The following is an 18,371-nucleotide window of genomic DNA, read 5'->3' as shown; positions in this document are numbered from 1 at the left end:
CGAGCACCCGTGATTCCCGATTCAGTAACAAACGCACGACTCGTTCATGACTAGCACATCCCTTCTACAGGACACTTGCAAAGCAGGTGTTGCACTTGCCTTTTTTATTTTCTTGACTAGAAGCTGGCCTTGAGTGTCCCAAAAGGTGGCTACCAAAAAAAAGAAAAGTAGTAAATATATATATATATATATATATATATATATATATATATATATATATATATGATATAAATATTTTTTTTTTAGAGTTGTCATGACAATACTTTTTTTAGAGAGAAAAGATGTAAGAAGAAAAAAGTAAATATGACATTTTTTTTTTTAAGAGAAAAGTTGTCATATGAGAAGAAGTAGTAATTTATATCAAAACAAATTCACCTTTTTTCAGGGAAAAATTGTCATATTAGGAGAAAAAAAATTGAGACAAAAGTTGTCACAGTAGGAGAAAAATTAATATGACAATTTTTATTTGATGGAAGTCACATTTGGAGAAAAAAGTCACCAGTATATGACAGTAAATCTTTTTTTTTTTTAAGAAAAAAATATTAGGAGAAAAAATAAATATGACAAAAACTTGTTTTAGGAAAAATTCAACAAAATAAAAAAAATGTATTTTTTCTAACAAAAGTTGTCATATTTGAACAAAAAATGTGACAATATGTGAGAATAAATGACTTTATTTTTATATAAGTTGTCATAGTAGGAGAAAAAAATAGCATATGAGAATAAATTCAATTTTTAAGAGAAAATTTGTCATATTAGGGGAAAAAAAAGACAAACTGAATGGATTTGGAAAAATTCAACAAAATTAGAAAATGAATATGAATTTTTTTTAAATAAAAATTGTCATATTTGGACAAAAAAGTAATCAATATGTGACTTTATTTTTATAGAAGTTGTCATAATAGGAGAAAAAAAATAGTCAATATATGAGAATAAATTCCTTTTTGATAGAGAAAAGTTGTCATATTAAGGAAAAGCGTTAAATATGATAATTTTTTTTCTTTGTTTTTAGAGCAAAGTAGTCAATATATAGGAAAACCTTTTTTTAAGTGATAAGTCAGGAGAAAAAAAGTGGTGTGTTTACAAGAATAAAGTCTTCTATTTAAAGTTGTTTTTTTATGTAACTTTTGGACAGCAAATTTGTCGTAAGGGAAAATGCAGCTTTTGTGAAGAAAATAGGTATAATAAATAAATAAAATGTTAAGACACAAGTATTAAACAAAATTGATTTGAATTTTTATGAATATTTTATCAAATAAATTTAGGAGAAGTTTTAAAAAAAAAGGGGGGGGGAATTAAGAGAAATAAAATTGAAGTTGTAAAATAATATAAATATATTTAGATTATTTCCCTGGGAGAAAAAAAAATAATTTGAGTGTAGAACAGTTTGGGAGGCAACCTTGCAATGAGTGTTTGTTACAATTATACTTCATGTTGCTTTATTTCTACTCATGACTCATTGAGGTTTTTCATTTTTGTGCTATTATCATCACCTCTTATTGTCAGCGTTGCTAACAAAGACAAGGAGTGACTCAACCGGCGTCCAGTAGCTCGATATCCGCGACCGATACTCAACAATGGAAAGCGACGCTCGAGTGAGTCACCCGATTCCGAGAAAGTGAAGCTTTTCTAACGCGGAAGTAACACCAAGACACCATTTTGTAATAATCTAAATCACTTTATTAATTTAAGTTAGGTAGAGACACTAAACATCGGAACCACACTTTGCTTTGCTATGGAGCAGAAAATTACAAAAAAAAGAAAACAAACAAAAGGTTTATGTCATACTGTCCAAAGAAATAATAAGAGGTAGAGAATTTAGGCTCATTGCTGTGACTGAAGGAATGATGCCTGTTGGAATGTCATTGAACTTTTCAAACACTGTCATCCCCCATCCGTCACACGGGGAGAGTCATTTGGGTCACAACATTTAAAGACACTTTGAACGGGACAAACGGACACTTGTGTTACTTCTGGGACAGGGCCGCAACAAAGAACACGGCTTTTAAATAAAGCGTGGAACTTGTTGAAAAGGTGGGCAGTGTTGAGAAAGATTAGAAAATTACAGTGCATGTCTACAAAAAAATAAAAACAAATGAAAAGTGAAAATGTTTTACTGTCTGTACAGTAACATACTGTATACTCTCACAATGACGCTAGATAAGCTGGTGACTAAATAGTTAATTATTGGATACCGTTTCTGTACGACTTCAAAACTAGTGACAGTATATAGATGTCTCTCTTTAAAAAAAAAAAAACAAAAAAAACACACACACACACACACACACACAAAACGACAAATAACTCCATTGTGTAGTACACAGCTTTCTTTGTCCCAGAGGAACAATATGGTAAACCTTTGCATTTGCCCAATGCAAGTGCACCAGCCCACATTCAGTCTTTCCGCCCACCCTTCCCTCCACAGTGGTCGTGTCCTCCTCGTGCTCGCAGGATTATGTGCTGCCCCTTTCCCGCCTAGATCCCGTTCTTGGCCTCGTTGTTGTTCATGGCCTCCTTCCGTTGCGCCAGGAAGGGGTACATGCACTTGTCGGCGCCGAGGAAGCGGTACATGCACACGATGGCCTCGAAGGGCAGGATGCTGCGGGAGGCGGGGACACGGGCAGGTCAGTGGGGCGGTCGCCATGGCGATGTGGCCACGCGGTGGTGGGAGTTGTTGTTACCTTTTCATGAAGTTGACCATGTAGACGATGCGAGGCGTGCAGATCATGGGCTGGTCCGTGAGGATGGCGCGCATGGCCTGCTTGACGCAGAACTCCGGCTTCAGGGGGGGCAGGAATGGTTCAATCTCTTTCCTGAGAGCAAGGGAAAGGGGCAACGGTCAGCTTGGGTACAAAGAATTCAAATGCTGGCCAAACCCCACCCCCCAAATATTATGATTATATACTGATTATTTTGTATCACTATTTTTTTGTTTGTTTGTTTGTTTTTTTAAGGGTACGAAAATAGCTAAATTAGGACAAGAAAAGTAGTAAAGTTATGAAAAGTCCTACTTTTTACCCCTCTTAATTAAATTTGCGTAATCCAATCTCTAATTGAATTAAGTTAATTGATGAGAATTAAGTTGTACTTCTGGGAAATGAATAAAAAAAAACAAGCTATTAGAAAGTAACATTAGAATTGTTTTAAAAGGTTGTAATCATGATATGAGAGAAAAATTTTAAAGTTAGGGAAAAAATTTGAGGGTTTTTTTTTTTCCTTATGAAAAAAGTTAGGCAAAGCCATGTTACATTATGAGAAGTGTTTTTTTTTCCTAGGAAGTCATTAAAAAGTTGTCATGAAAAAAAAGTAGTAATTTGTTTTTTAAATTATTAATTATCATATTTGAAGAAAAAAAGTAGTAAAATTACTTATTTTTTTTTTAGAGAAAAGTTGTCACATGGGAGAAAAAGTAGTCTAAATGACAGTACATAATTTTTTTTTACAGAAAATGTCTCATTTGAGAGTAAAAGTATTCATTTAGGTCATGTTGGCAGAAAATGTTTTTTACATGATCAGAAAAAAGTACATTTACAAGAAAAAAGTTGGATTTTTTTTTTTGTTAAGTTTTACAATTGGAGAAAAAAAAATGGTGAGGAAAAAAGTTGGAAGTGTACAAAATTTCTTATAAATTTGTAATTTTAGCCCCCCCCCCCCCCCCCAAAAAAAAACCTAATAATTATGGCAATATGTCAAAAATAAGGTTACAATGTTAAGCGAAAATATGTTACATGATCAGAAGAAAGTAGTACATTTACAAGAATAAAATTGGATTTTTTTTTTTTTTTTTTTTTTTAAGAAAACGTAAAATTAGGAGGAAAAAGTAGTGCATTTACAGCAATGGTCACAAACATGTAGAAATTTTTTTTTTTTAAGTTATGCAAGTTATGAGCATTAACTCATGAACAATAAGAGTTCATGGTGGTGCTTGGCGGTGGTGGGCGGGGCCAGTGGGGGCCTGGCGCACCTGTTGGCCGAGCTCTCCTGGGAAAGTGTCCCCATCTTTGTCGCCGGCCGTGATGCACAAAAGGCATCTCTGACCGCCCGCTTTGAAGATCAAACGCTATTTGTGAGGCACTTTTATAGGGGAAAATTACAGACGGCAAACTCTTGGCAGGAGCACCAAAAAGTCTCGCGACACGCAAACACAAAAAGAGTGTGTGTGTTTGTGTGTGTCTGTGTGTGTGACTCACCTTATCCTGCAGCCTTTGAACATGCCGGTGTCCACCAGGTAAGGACACACCAGGGTCATGTTGATGCCGTCCTTCTCCGAGGCCTTCAGCTCATGGCTCAGGGACTCGTGGAAGCCGATGGCACCGAACTTGCTGGCACAGTAATCCTGCATGGAAGGCAGGAGGATCAGATGAGGGTGCTCGTGCAGATTGCACACTGCATGGAGCCACAGCCCCACATACTGTAGGTCATCATCAAACACACACACATCTCATCTCAGCAGGTAGGTTCATTAGTGGTTGTGACTAAGAACTGTGTTTACATGACTGTGGTTTCTTCAAAAGATATAGCCAGTCTTTTTTCTTCTTTTTAGCTTCAAACAAGGCACCTGATTACAAGTATACACAGTTTGCTATGTTTTAATTCTTTGAATCATTTTCAAATTCATGAAAAAAGTCAAAAACACCAGCTCCCCTTTTTATTTTAAAAAGTAAATAAATACATACATAATTTGGTGTAATTATGCATATTGTTAATTTTTATTCAAGGGCAATAAATTAAAAATAAAGCAATGCTTTTTTTTTTTTAAATATACACTATATATTTTGTAATTACTTACACTAGTCATGAATGTCTGTTTTAGTACCTACGTACAGTGGTACTTTTTTTTTTTGTCATGAATTTGTTCCAAAATGAAAACCAAAATGTATGGTTTCCGTTCATTTCATTTAAGCCAGGGGTGTCAAACTCGTGCCATGGAGGGCCGAGACACCACAGGTTTTCCTTCCAGTCGGTCACTAAAGCAGGTGATCAACACCTGCTTCAATTAAAATCACCTGCTGGAGAAACTGGTTGAAGAGAAAACCTGCAGTGTCTTGGCCCTCCATGGCACGAGTTTGACACCCCTGATTTAAGCATTTCTAACTTTGTTGATCAAATTGCAACTTTTTTGGCCCCATGGCAGGTTATTTTGCACTCAATTTTTTTTTTTTTTTTTTTTAAATGCACGGATGGCGAATATGCACAGTATTGTGCCAAAACACAGGCAAAATTCTGGTGACAATTGTCAGCAAAAACCAACTGATAAGAAAGCAGATGTTTGACTGCAGTGTTTGGCTGGTAACGTGTGTAACAGCTTGGTTGGGTGTTTTTAAAATGTATTTCAAAACTTGACGAGGGAATAAAAGGCCAAAGTTTATCCGTGGAAATGGGCAGTCACATGAATACCGAGCGAGTTGCTCACAAAGCCGTGATGAAGACGTCTCCGTCGCTTGGGGAGCTGTCAGCTCTTTCTGGACCAGGGGCCAGAGCCCCCCGCCCCCAGACCCCCACTGCTGCACATAGAAGAATCTATAAGAGGCTCCCTAATGCTCATCTGTGTCCCTTAATTTATCAGGGTGGGGGCAACAAGAGAAAGGGGTCTGGATCCCCGCTACCAGGCCCAGTGTGCTTGGATTTGGTGTAAAAGGCCATTTTTTGGGGGGGGGTGCATGGTGGGAACCATGAATGTGCATGTGTTGTGATACTAACCTCCACTCCAGCTGTGCTGAACAAACCCAGCGAGCTGGCAACCGTCACAATGTGGCCGTGGTTCAGCTCCAGCATCTTGGGGAGAAACGCCTTGGTGGTCTGGAGAGGAGAGGAGTGGAGTGGGGGGCAGACAGGACAGTAGAAGAAGAAGAAGGTTAGTTCACTTGTGCCAATGCCCTTTGATCGCCCCTCCCCTCATCTTCTCCATGGTGATGCACAAAGACGCATCTCAATTCATAACAGGCGGAAAAAATGAACTGGAATGAATGCTGCAAAAACTTGACTTTCTTTCTCTTTGGCAGGTGTGAAATGCTGAGAAAAGAGGATGAGGTGTTGCCCGTCCCGTCCCCCCCCCCCCCCCCCCCCCCGCCCTCCACCCTTCAGATCAAGCAGGTGTGTGGTGTGTGTGTGTGTGTGTGTGTGTGTGTGTGTGTGTGTGCGTGTGCGTGCGTGCTACAGTGCAGCAATGTGTTCTTTTCCCACACAGATCTGATAGCCATTGTTGAGTCGAGCACTAAAGGGCTGGTGACAACACCAATCACAATCCTCCCTCCTCTCACTCGACACGATTCAGGCTCACTTTTTGAAAGTGTCTGCTGCACATCCTACTGTACGTCCCTGCACCAATACAATGAAACAATCGGCATTCAAAGGTCACGATAAAAACAATTTCATGCATCACTCATCGCTCAACTCAACTCAAGATTTTGTCCCCTAGTGGCCATCAGAGAAAATGCAGAAGAGACTCCCCTACAGTAGTCCCTCGTTTAGCGTGATTAATTGGGTCCAGACTCGACTGTTCCAAGTAGGATTCCTTATTTAAAAATGGAATATTTTCATAGGTAGAGCATAGAAAACCTGTTGAGTTATGACTTTCTATATACATTTAACATTAGAGCCCTCTAGATGTGAAATAACACCCCTATAGTCATCTATACACTCATATTAACCAATATAGTAGACATAATAACAGGAAATAAGACTCATACTCTTGTGTTGCTGTAAATTACTGACACCTAGTGACCAGTCTACAATACTACATATAATCGCATCGTCTTTGAATAGGTCATCTGAATGCCTTGTATTTTAGTTGATTTTGCCATTTCTAGGCTTTAAAATGCTTACTTTAGGCAAGTGGTCTAGTGGTCTTGTGAAGCTGCGCATCGTGGCGAGGGATCACGGTATGATAACCTGGAGGTTACACCTGACTACTAATGTGAGAGGAAGTAAGCTACTTAAAATAAAAAAAAAAATTTAAAAAGCATAATTCAACACGCATCCATTCACTTCTGTTATCGCCCTCCCCCCCCATGTGGCTGAGCAAACACACTTGATGAGTGTATGGATCTTTCCCAGCCAGTTCAAGCCCGGGGGGCGGGGGGCTGACTTCCATCCAAGGCCCCCAGTGGGAGCCAATCAGCAGGTGTGACATGTGACTGCCACCATAGGAACTGACCAATCACTCTCCCAGCAGGAGGTCCAAAAAACAACCAGCAGGCCTTTTGTTGGCCGTGGGTGCTTGATCTCTTCAAGGCCGTGGCACACAATGCATGGAGCTGGAGTTCTCCTCTGCAACCGAAAAGCCAGATCCCTGATGGTGATGAATGTAATCAATAACCCCGAAAGAAGTAAATATATTGACTTTATTCCTTCTTCCCCCCCCCCCCCCCGGTCTCGATTTAAAAGCTTGCAGTTTAATTGCGTGAAGCAGCTGGGAAGTCTGGCCAGAGAAATCCATCATCTCAGTAAACAGAACCAGAGGGAGCGTGGTACCAGATAGCGTGAATCCACTGGCGGGGGAGGGACGGCCTCGTTAAATCCACGTCAGACCAGACGCTTGGACAGGTAATGAAACTTGGAAGCATTAAAAAGGAGGCGCTCCAGCCAGGTAGAAGTACTCAGGACTCCAAACATCTGCTCTTTTCCGGGGTATAAATCTGGTCGAGCGAGCCAGAGCGGCAGAGGCGGCGGACGAGGGAGGATGTTGCGTGCAAGTGAAGCATTAGGTTAAAATATGCCCCAATGCGACTTGGGCCAACTCCCACTGTAGACTTTCCGACAGTAACGTTGGACGCCGAGCAGTCTCTGGGGAGGCTCATCCCCTCGCTAAAAACGCCACCGTCTGTCTCGCCTCTCATGGCAGCTCCCGGCATGCGGCCCTGACCCCTGCTGACCTATCGGACACAAAATGTGTGAAAGCAACCGGGGGGCTCGTGTCTTACATCAGAGCCGGGGCCGTAATTGGTTCTCGGCGTTCCCTTGTTCCGCTAAATTACCCGCTCCTCAGCCTACGTGGGGTGGGCCCCTGCCCCGCCGCACAAAGCTTCTTGCACCTGGGATGTCAGGCTGCATTAGCGCCTCACCAACAGGAATATGAACAAAATATCGGCCCCTCGAGTCGGGCCAGATGGCCGCCTAATTAGGCGGACTTCTCCCGGGACACGAGGATGGAGCAAAAAAAAAAAAAAAAAAAACGGCTGAGCTTACTTTTCCACAAACATCTCACCTGACAGCAGACTGGAGTGGTACCGATTAGTTATTCTGGTGCCTTTCTCACCCTTAACAATGGAAACGTGAACAGTTGTGTCCCAAAGTGTACCACTTGGGGGACCCCAAGAGAACCCACCTCAGCGAACATCAAACATTATCTGCACAGTTGCAACGGTTTTATGATGGTGACCATTTCGGTGAGTCGAGCTCTACCCTTTACAACTTCACCACCCTTCACAAGTTCACTTAAAAAACTCACATGCACCAACTGGTACCGTTTGAGAACTTCACCATGATAAGTCACATCCCCGTGAGACTTGAACAGGTATCCAGTAACCCTGTAAAGCAGCCACGTCTGGTTCTACAGGAGGCGTACAGGTGCACCAGGCCCGAGTAGGGGGGGGGAGGCCCAAACGAAACCAGTCAAGTAGGACCCTTCTGCCTGGCTGCCTCCTTTCTGTGGATACAGCAGGAATGCAGCCTGCAGAACTTGGCTCCTGTCGCCTGGCATCTTGTCAAGCTGATCCACAGACAAGAAACCAATTGTCACATAAAGTGGGTCAATAGCAGCTTACCATTACCCCTCTCGTCTCGCCCGCCCACCGCCCGGCACCGCCTCCTTTCACCCTGCTCTTTTCCCGCCACGGCAGTGAAGGTCCGACTACGGTGTATTGTGTAGCACCGCGTCGGATCACCCCAAACTTCGCTTACCCAAGATACCGCAACAAATGTCAGGTTGTCAGGGTATATGCAACAAGCATAGGGGGCCACACACTTCCCCAGCCATCCCATTCCCACCCTCATGCCTCAACTCCTGCCTTCCTGCAACACAGCGCCACACGTTCGGAAACCTGCATCTCCCCTGTGGGACAAAAAGAGTTATTGTCGCCGTCTTCAAATGACGACTTTGCTCGTAAAACAAAATATCCTGCGTCCTAAATCAGCCTGGCTTGGTTACTCTTTCACCCAGGGGTGCCTTTTAGGTGTTGACTGAGTTGTAAACCCGCTGTCATGTTTTTGTGGGACCCCTCACGATGCGTTTAGACATCACCAGCGGACTACGAGCTTTTACTTCAAAGCAGGAGTACGCTGTGTTATCCAATATCCCCACTTAGATCCCGGCACAATTAGCTCCTAATTGGGGAGTCATCAAGCTCATGTAAGCCATTTTAACTAACATTTGCATGCAGCGGGCGGCTGTAATGTGTTGACGTAAGAAAAAGGATGGTGGACAGGTTCCCATTAGTCTAAGCTCCATTCAAACCAGCTTGTGTCTGTAATGAACCACATCCTCCACTCAGGCTGTCGCCATTCATTAAGACCTTCTTTCATCTGGACCACCCCTCCAATACACACACCCCCGGCCAAGCTACCCCAAAACGAGCTACGCTTTACACAGAAAAACGCCCCAGAATCCCAAATCTGCCACCCAACTGGCGGGTCCTGACTAACTCCTGGATATAGGAAAACATGGGATGTGAGACACGTGACTAGCTGAATGGGGGGAATGACGCCCCAACTCACCTAACCTGGAAGACTGTCAATGCAAATCAGTGGAAGAACGGACACAAGAAGGGCTGCAAACTTGCATGCAATTGATTACTTGATGTAAAGATTGTACTTTTTTTGGGGTTACGTTCAGGTTTTGTGCACCTGAAAGGGTATCATAAAAGATTGGAGGACGCCCAGTGGGGGACACGGTCATCTACGACCATGCATTTTTTTTTAGTTTTTCCTCCATTTCCATTGGAATCAATCCAAAAGCAGGCCCCAAACAAGCAATACAAACAATCTACGCTTGGTGCATCACCTCACCCAGAAGTGTGCGTGGCAGTTGACCACCATGGTGCGCTCGATCAGCTCGTCGGGGCATTCCAGGAGGTGGTGGCCCGACACCACGCCGGCATTGTTGATGAGTATGTCCACCTCGCCCACCTCTCGACGCACCTTCTCGGCCGTGGAGTAGACGCTTTCGCGCTTGCCCACGTCGCACACATACGTGTACACCTGAGGCTGGAAGGGAGGCACTTCTTCAACGCCGCCTGAAGGAGACGCGGCGGAGGGATGAGCTCGGTTTGCAGGTTTACGCGGGGCAAGAACTTTGCAAACTTCAATTTTACAGATTTTTCTCAAGATTTCGCTGTGACTTTTTTTTTTTTTTTCAAATTAGTCGAAAACTACAGTTACAGTCAGCTCAACTTGAAGGTTGCATAGTTTGACATGTATATGCAATTCAGCTTCAAGGTATTTGTAAAGGTATGCAGGTTGCATTACGTAACATGAGCACATTTCATTGCATAGACTGCAAAGGCATAATACTGTGCCGATTTCTGCAACAAAAAAACTCACCGTCTTTGGAGGTCGGCGCGTCCACTTCGTGATAAATCTGTCGCACCATCTCTGCCGTCTCCTCGTTGCTTTGGCTGTTAATGTCCCACAGCACCAGGATGGCTCTCCGCCGGGCGAACTCCTTAGCAAAGAGCCGCCCGAGACCACTTCCAGCGCCGGTGATCACGCACACCTGTCCGGCCACACTCTTCTCCTTGGGCCGTATCACCCACTTGGCCCCGGCTGTTACGAAAGCCCACAGCACCTTCAGGATGACCACGAAAAACTCCGCGATGATGATCATCATTTTGTGAAATTATGTTTTTAAACAAAACAAAACAAAACAAGGAAGAGTGTTGGTTTCTGAGCTTTTCGCAACTCGCAGCTGTGAAGACGGCGTCTACTTCAGGGACCTCAGCGAGAATTGGAAAGGAGAAAAAATAAGCAGCGACTAGTCAGGAGGAAAAAGTTGCAGCTTGGCCCAGTTGGCGCAGACTTGTGAGCGCACAGTACAATGAGAGGCTTCCTCCTCACTTCCTCTGCTCGTCTCATCCCGGAGCGCATCTGGGCTCGCTATTTATTCGGTCCTCCCATCAACACCGGACCCAATCGGACTGAGTCTTTAGCGCCAGTTACAATGAAGGTTCGCACAATACACTCACGGGAAGCGCAGCCGACAACATTTGACTCAACACTAATCTTGCAAAGAACATCTAAGTCATTCGGGTGTCGCTACTTATTAGAATTATGACTAACATAGACGCCCATCTATCAATGAAGACATTAGGATGGGACGATACAGTAATGCCAACTTTGGTATCGATCCGATATCGGCAGGGGTGTCCAAACTTTTTCACACAAGGCCGTATACTAAAAAAATCGAAGAAAATGAGGCACCAATTTGATATTTTCTAAATATATTTTCTCAATTTTGTAAAAAGGCTAAAAAAAATAGCTATACAAGACTTAGCTGTGTTATTATTCATAACTAGTATCTTCATTTCAGCTGTTTCACTTTACATTGTGACTTTTTGCTTAAATTTTTCCTTTGTTTTATTTTAATTCTACAATGTGCCACGAGCCAATAAAAAAACAAACTGCATACCGCAAATGGCCCACGTGTCGCACTTTGGCCATGCCGACATACATGGCCAGTATTGCCAATACTCATAGCGATAATCGATATTTTTCCTTGAATTATTAAATAAAATCAAAGGATTCAAGGGACCACATTGATATTTTTAAAATATTTTTTAATTGAATACAGTACTGTAATACTTAAAGACAGACTTTTCCTTTTTTTCCCTGTTGTATTTGTTTTATATATATGTAGTATATAATATTTGACAATATTTAATACAACAATATAAAACAAAAAAGAATATCAACAAAATACTATGAAATATAATTAAATAAAAGCAAAAACTACTGTTGGTTCTCATACAAATCCTTTGGCTTTTTGCCCTCCTGTGTCCATTGACGTATTCCCTTCATTTGTGAGCAATATACCGTATAAATATAACAATAACAACAACCAAAAACACAGATATAACCGAGAAATGGCGATCTCATCACGCTTGTAGCGACCCTTGAATTACTTGAGGTCGATTTAGTCGGTGTTCGGATCGATGTGTGCCAATTATTACAGAATATCACCAGTCGTTGACATTCCATTGCAATGTAGTGAAAGTGAATCGATCCCCCTGACAGACGTGAGGGGAGGGAGAAGATCAGAATTATTATAATGATTATTAACAGTAAGCGCACGGCTGTGTCTGCTTGTATGCTTGGCATGAAGGTAATTATATTGTGTCGTACGAGTGTTGCCAGGACAAAACAAATGTGCCCCAACCACCAGATAAGTGGCGTACCTGGAGTGTGTTCAAAGTGCGAACATTCAACCCCCCCCCCCCCCGCCTTATCCACTTGTCTTAAATGTGCAAAGCTTTGCACCGTGCTTGCGTCTGTGACGTGGAGTGGGCGTGCCATAGCTGCACAACGGAATGCTAGAGTTAAAACATGCACATTTTTGTTTACGTTACGGAGGAACGTTTACGTGGATTTTTCTAGATTTTGTAAAGAGAAAGTTACCTAAAACGATTCACAAGAGAGCGATAGATGCCCAAACTATAAGTGTTTCTGTCAGAATGGCATGGTCGCATTATCCGGATTGTTGTTTAAGGACAGCATTGGAAAGGCTCCCTCAATGCAGACGCTCTCCATGACGTGCTGCAAAAATTAAGCTGTAGCGCCCTCTTCCGGAAAAGTAGTGCACTGCAAACTACTTTTTTGTCTGTAAATTGTCACTCAGCGATACGGTACATCGGGTAGATTTAAATAAAAATACATTTCTTGTTAACACTCATGACAATACTATATGCTCGAAAATACTGTGTATGAAAAAAAGAACTTGTATATGAAAGAAAATAACACTGAAAAATACTTTTCCTAAACAAAGCTTCTGTGACGAATTTTGCAGTTTTATAATTTTTTTTTATTGATAATGTGTACATTTTAAATTATCAATACACATCAAAAATGTTTTGATGTCTGTAAGAAATGTATTTAATCATTCTGTAGAAAGTAATGCCAATAATTGGTGGGTGGATTATGCGTTTCACCTGATAAATAATTCTTATAATAATTAATTGTTAATATTAATTATAAGTATAGTTGTTTGTTAACATGATCTATTTTACAAACATAACATTGTTGTAAATGTGTATTTGTGATCCTAAAAACGGATCAGGCAGCGACGAAGGCAGCTTCAATGGGTCTTCGAGTCTTTAACATGCACATGCGCAAACTAGGATTTCTCTTTCTCGGTGGGCGCAATGGCGGACGCAGAGTGAGTGTCTACAGCGATAGTCAAATCTTAATGCATCCTTCGTTAATACACCTATCCGAGCCGTTTCAACTCTTTTGATGTATTCTCTTGTTTGCAATTACTGGTACCTTGTTTGTATTGTCAAGAATAGTGGACGTAATTAGTCTTCGGGCCACTTTTAAGAGACAGTGTAGCCGAGTACAACATGGCTCCAGTTCCGACAAGATAGATGTGGCAAAAATAATGTTGCACCGGGAACCGAATGAAACGAGTTGCTCTTGAATAAATGTTGCATGCTGTGTAGTCAGGGGATAGCAATAGTAGTCGTCATTTTAGCATTTTTCCAGAATGTTTACCGTAATGGTGCCGGTTAGCAATGCTAGCTTGCAAGTTGGCGGCTATCAGTTGCTTCAACGAGACTTGAAGTTACATTGATGCAACGTGTTCATTTCTCATCCGATTTGACTCGAAATGGTTGCTTTTGTACAGAAAAAAGAAGGTTCCGGCGGTCCCTGAGAGCCTTTTGAAAAGGCGAAAGGCCTTCGCCACCATGAAGGCCGTCCGCATCAAGAAGATGCTGGCAGAGAAAAAGGTATCGGGTGATTCCGACCTGCTTGTGTTGGCGTCTACATGCTTTGATAATTTACATCCACACACTTTTTTGTTTCACGTCCACAGGCTCGCAAAGTAACCAGGAAATTGATCTACAAGAGGGCTGAGAAGTACCACAAGGAATACAGGCAGATGTATAGGCGTGAGATTCGCCTGGCACGTACTGCCCGCAAAGTAGGAAACTACTATGTGCCAGCCGAGCCCAAACTAGCCTTTGTCATCAGGATCAGAGGGTAAGCAAAGGTTTGTCAACAGGACTGTCTTTATGTATATTCAGTTTTGTATTAAACAAATATATAGCTAGTTGAAATACGTGCTGATATCTGTGGTGTGGTTAATGATGCATTCTCTTTCCCCGACTTATCGACTATGGTGATACAGCCTCTTACAATAAGCCAAATTTAATCTGAAACCACACCATGTCCTCGTTTCAGTGTACTGTAACCTTGCGAGTTCATCTGCTAATCCCAATCATTGTTTGGCAGCATCAATGGCGTCAGTCCCAAGGTCCGCAAAGTTCTGCAGCTGCTCCGTCTGCGGCAGATCTTCAACGGTGTCTTCGTCAAGCTGAACAAGGCTTCGATTAACATGCTCAGAATTGCCGAACCTTACATCGCTTGGGGGTAAGTTGGTCACCGTACAGAACTGAAGTAGATGTGACTTAGCCACCTGACTGTATTTGGAATGTGGTTAATGATGCACAACTTTTTTCCCCGTCATATCGACCATGGTGAAAGAAAACACAAAACCAAAAGCCAATTTTGTCTGAAACCACAGTCAAATTTAACTTCCAAGTCAATCTGCTGTCTTGTTTCCCAAAGTGAAGTCAATTTCATTTGTTGAAACCTGTCAGGTACCCCAACCTGAAGTCTGTGCGTGAGCTCATCTACAAGCGTGGCTTTGGGAAGATCAAGAAACAACGCATTGGCCTCACAGACAACGCTCTGGTGGAGAAGAGCCTTGGTAATACACACTTTACTTGGTGACTCGTTTGAATATTTACAGATGCTGCAGTAGCATCGGTGTGTATTTACTAGATTGAAGAAGTTGTGGAGACTATTTAGTTGACTTTCGTGGTTGATGATGCACACCTTTTTTTCCCCATCTTATCGACAATGGTGAAAAAACCTGAAAGCTAAGCCAATTGTGTCTGAAACCACGATAGTTGATATTCCCTAGTAAGATTTTATACAGCTGGGCATATCACCAGTGAAATTGCACTTATTTACTCATCTAAAGTAATCTAAAGCTCTTTTCACATTGCTTATATCTTTTATGCATTTGCGCTGTTGCTGTTTTGCGAACAGCACCAACAGAGGGCAATATTCAAGCTTTGGAGGTAGCATCAGTGGGTGGGTTGTGTGTCTGCAATGCTGGGGCATACTCCTCCCAGCCTGCTGTGTTGTAAGCAATGAAGGCATTATTCACTTTCTGTTTCCTCAAACGCAGAAGCTCTGACGCACCAATTCTGTAGGATGGCACCTCATCCGCAAGGTCTTACTGAGACCACCGCACATTGGGACGCCAGCCACAACGGCACATTCTAGTTGTTACAGAGCATTACAATTTTAGCATTGCATTTTGCCACAAATAAATCCCTCAGGCTACACTTTACAAGGAATTTTGTAAACTCCATTTTGTTTACATGTCAAGTGCCATAAACCCAGCGCTCCCTGAAGTCTTGTTTTAATGTCCTCACATTTTCATCTGCAGGCAGAACAGGCATTATCTGTGTTGAGGACCTCATCCATGAGATCTACACTGTCGGCAAGAACTTCAAGGTGGCCAACAACTTCCTGTGGCCCTTCAAACTGTCGTCACCTCGTGGTGGCATGAACAAGAAGACCACGCACTTTGTGGAGGGAGGAGACGCCGGCAACAGGGAGGATCAGATCAACAGAATGATCAGGAGGATGAACTAAATCAATGGTAATTAAGTTTGCAGACGTTCAGTGTAAACTGATTGTGGTTAAGGATGCCCATTTTTTTTTTTCCCGTCTTATCGACTATGGTGATATCCAAATAAAAATAAGCCAACTCTGTCTGAAACCGCATCTGTACCTGTTAAATGTTTGTTTGCAGTTTTGCATCAGTTTTGACCATTTTGTTTTTCCATTACAGGTTTATACAAGACTCAAAATATACAATAAAATCTTACCAAAAAAATGTATTCAACTCCATTTTCTTTGCACCTTGAAAATGCCATCGTGGGCCACTAAAGTGCGCAGTAGATATCACATGGCTGACTTGTCCAATTGAATTCTGCCTTTTTAAAGCACTTATTTTAGATGCTGTTACACTGCAGACTTATGAGGTGGTCATTAGGCAATTTCATGTTTTACATTAGTCATGTGACCCATGTTTCACCTGATCTGTGATAGTATTGTAACTGGAGGCTGCACCAGGTGGGGCTTTAGGACGCACGTTCCTATGGTAACTGTTCTTCTGTCCACAATAGTGTAGACTTTGTCTCGTATTGTCATGACCAAGGACGAGCATGGCCCAACACTTCATCACACCTCTTATTCCGCGGGCATTCCTAAAGTAATGTACGAAGGATGCGGCATGATGACTTTGCACCTGAACGCATCTCCTACATCGACCACTGAATGCTTCATGGTCGAGGGACTCTCAAATTGCAACCAGCTTGGGCCCGACACCACCGGTGGTTCAACGTACGGCAGCTTTGTGGTGGGAGCCGCTTCAGGACGACGACATACCAGGCAACAAATGCGGACATTTCCAACGATTCAACCTTTGAGTTGTGGGTGAACGAACTCTGCTACGGACACGTGAATGTAGCTTCTTGTATGCTAAACCAGTGCTAGCTAACGATGCGTTCATGGAAATAGGAATTTCCAGGGACAAACTGAAATTACACTTAAGCATGCGTCCTACATTTTGAACTTGGTTGTGTCTTTGTTCTTGTCCCTACATCACCGTGGTGTAGCAATCCGAATTTGTCAAAGCTATTCAACTGCCCTTGAACGTCTCATAACCTGAAGTTGATTAATTGTAGTTCCGTATAGTATCCACTAGATGGCGGTGTTACAATGAACAGCGACCTAATGTACTGTATATTAGACATTATTGTATTAGGGTGTAAAAACATACTTTATTTCAGATGGTGTGTTAGAGAAGACAAATGTCGTCCGTCCACTGAGACACAACCATGTGCACCAACAGGGGGAACTGCAGCCTTTTGGCCTCTCCAAAATGGTGCCCCACGGCCACGGGTGGAGGCCCTTCACCCTGAGGTAACTATTCATCAATATCAACTCTCCATTCGGGCTCCCATTTTTCACAAAAACATCAAAAAAGAGGCAAAACATCCTAGTCATAAAGCATTACAAAAGCACACATTGAGCTAAACAATAATCCCCACCTCTCCATGAATTGCCCTGCAGCTACTCTGAGAGATATAAACCTCATCTCAGTCCAGCCGCCTTATTTCCGTCCACGTTAGTCCTCAGAGGCTTGAGCACATTGCCGGCGCAGAACTTCAAGCTCAGCAGGTATTTTGAGAGTGCTCCTCAAGTACATCAAATGGGACCAATTGTTGATGTACCTCTCTGCAGGCCCAAAGTGAATTATCCAGACTGCAACCTCTTGACTCTTAAAGACAATCTGAAGAGTGAGTGAACTCAAATATTTGGGACTACTTTTCTGTCACTCTAACATCATGCTCTGCTTTCTCCTCTTGTAGGTCACTCCTACCCAGACCCAATGGTGGGTGCCCCCCGCCCATTTCTCCACAGAATATCTGAACTTTCGTGTTTAGAGGGTGAGACAGCAAGACTGGAAAAAATGAAGAAAACGAGGCAGCCCAGAAAGTCCTCGTCATCCTGACAATCACAGTCAAAGTGCTCCGGGAGGCAAAGTGACTCGACTCAGGGCCGTCAAACCTTGTGGGCGCCTTGTTCCTTTCGGTGGCTCCTTGTCACGGCTTTTTTGTCCTCATTGGTGCTAGTTTGCTGTATAATGTGGCTACTTGTCACGTTCTCTCATTTATGACCCCTTTGGGGTAGGTAAAGGGTTGATTGGTTTGTTTCCCTTTACGAACTTGCATGTCTGCTTTCTTTATGTCACCACAAGACCTCGGTAGTTAAATAATGATCAAATGATGTACACGTTTTTAAAATGTTCAAAAAGCTAATTTGAGTTCAGTATTTACCATTCTGGAAAACTATTCCCCAGCGCATTGTTGTATTTGTATTCAACACATGGACAGACATTACCACTTCAAGTTTACTTTTACAAAATAAAAACGAGCGCAGATTAAAAAAAAAATACAACAGAACACGTATTGTGATACTTTTTGTCCCTCAAGAGACGCTGCTACATTGTGCTAACTAATTGCATTGCAATTTACAACTATTATTGTTATAACTGCAATAGTACCACTGCTGAGCAA

At 42.4% G+C, this 18,371-nt stretch overlaps 3 protein-coding genes, 1 long non-coding RNA gene and 3 other non-coding genes across 9 annotated transcripts; 6 read left to right on the top strand and 1 right to left on the bottom strand.

Moving 5' to 3' along the window:
• Positions 1-1,652: 1,652 nt before the first annotated feature.
• LOC129174382 (retinol dehydrogenase 10-A) lies at positions 1,653-11,117 on the bottom strand. The gene is made up of 6 exons (XM_054766358.1): positions 10,540-11,117; positions 10,006-10,232; positions 5,701-5,799; positions 4,191-4,336; positions 2,682-2,813; positions 1,653-2,599 (listed from the first exon to the last, which is right to left on the bottom strand). The coding sequence occupies exons 1-6, from the start codon at positions 10,823-10,825 to the stop codon at positions 2,476-2,478; spliced, it is 1,014 nt and encodes a 337-aa protein (XP_054622333.1). The 5' UTR covers positions 10,826-11,117; the 3' UTR covers positions 1,653-2,475.
• On the top strand, positions 6,792-7,545 carry LOC129174386 (uncharacterized). The gene is made up of 2 exons (XR_008567443.1): positions 6,792-7,297; positions 7,387-7,545. It is a non-coding gene; the product is annotated as an uncharacterized LOC129174386 (long non-coding RNA).
• A 2,190-nt stretch (positions 11,118-13,307) lies between the features above and the next one.
• On the top strand, positions 13,308-16,210 carry rpl7 (ribosomal protein L7). 2 transcript variants are annotated; one of them, XM_054766359.1, is made up of 7 exons: positions 13,308-13,366; positions 13,835-13,937; positions 14,024-14,190; positions 14,443-14,580; positions 14,811-14,920; positions 15,671-15,886; positions 16,079-16,210. In XM_054766359.1, exons 1-6 carry the CDS (start codon positions 13,353-13,355, stop codon positions 15,877-15,879), a joined length of 741 nt encoding a protein of 246 aa, XP_054622334.1. In that variant the 5' UTR covers positions 13,308-13,352; the 3' UTR covers positions 15,880-15,886; positions 16,079-16,210. The 2 variants fall into 2 exon arrangements, with proteins under 2 accessions (XP_054622334.1, XP_054622335.1); XM_054766360.1 differs by lacking the exon at positions 16,079-16,210 and having other exon boundaries at positions 15,671-15,999.
• Positions 14,285-14,376, top strand: LOC129174447 (small nucleolar SNORD12/SNORD106). Its single transcript, XR_008567454.1, has one exon. It is a non-coding gene; the product is annotated as a small nucleolar SNORD12/SNORD106 (small nucleolar RNA).
• On the top strand, positions 14,641-14,735 carry LOC129174445 (small nucleolar SNORD12/SNORD106). The gene has a single exon (XR_008567452.1). It is a non-coding gene; the product is annotated as a small nucleolar SNORD12/SNORD106 (small nucleolar RNA).
• LOC129174446 (small nucleolar SNORD12/SNORD106) lies at positions 15,028-15,120 on the top strand. Its single transcript, XR_008567453.1, has one exon. It is a non-coding gene; the product is annotated as a small nucleolar SNORD12/SNORD106 (small nucleolar RNA).
• A 151-nt stretch (positions 16,211-16,361) lies between the features above and the next one.
• On the top strand, positions 16,362-18,286 carry LOC129174385 (uncharacterized). Of its 2 annotated transcripts, XM_054766361.1 has the most exons (5): positions 16,362-16,721; positions 17,082-17,214; positions 17,365-17,472; positions 17,536-17,591; positions 17,664-18,286. In XM_054766361.1, exons 1-5 carry the CDS (start codon positions 16,439-16,441, stop codon positions 17,804-17,806), a joined length of 723 nt encoding a protein of 240 aa, XP_054622336.1. In that variant the 5' UTR covers positions 16,362-16,438; the 3' UTR covers positions 17,807-18,286. The 2 variants fall into 2 exon arrangements, with proteins under 2 accessions (XP_054622336.1, XP_054622337.1); XM_054766362.1 differs by lacking the exon at positions 17,365-17,472.
• The last annotated feature ends 85 nt before the right edge of the window (positions 18,287-18,371 follow it).

Source organism: Dunckerocampus dactyliophorus, chromosome 21 (genome assembly GCF_027744805.1).
Source record: "Dunckerocampus dactyliophorus isolate RoL2022-P2 chromosome 21, RoL_Ddac_1.1, whole genome shotgun sequence".
NCBI classification, from domain to species: domain Eukaryota; kingdom Metazoa; phylum Chordata; class Actinopteri; order Syngnathiformes; family Syngnathidae; genus Dunckerocampus; species Dunckerocampus dactyliophorus.
Note: the sequence above shows the minus strand (reverse complement) of the source record. Positions and strands in the feature narration are given on the sequence as shown.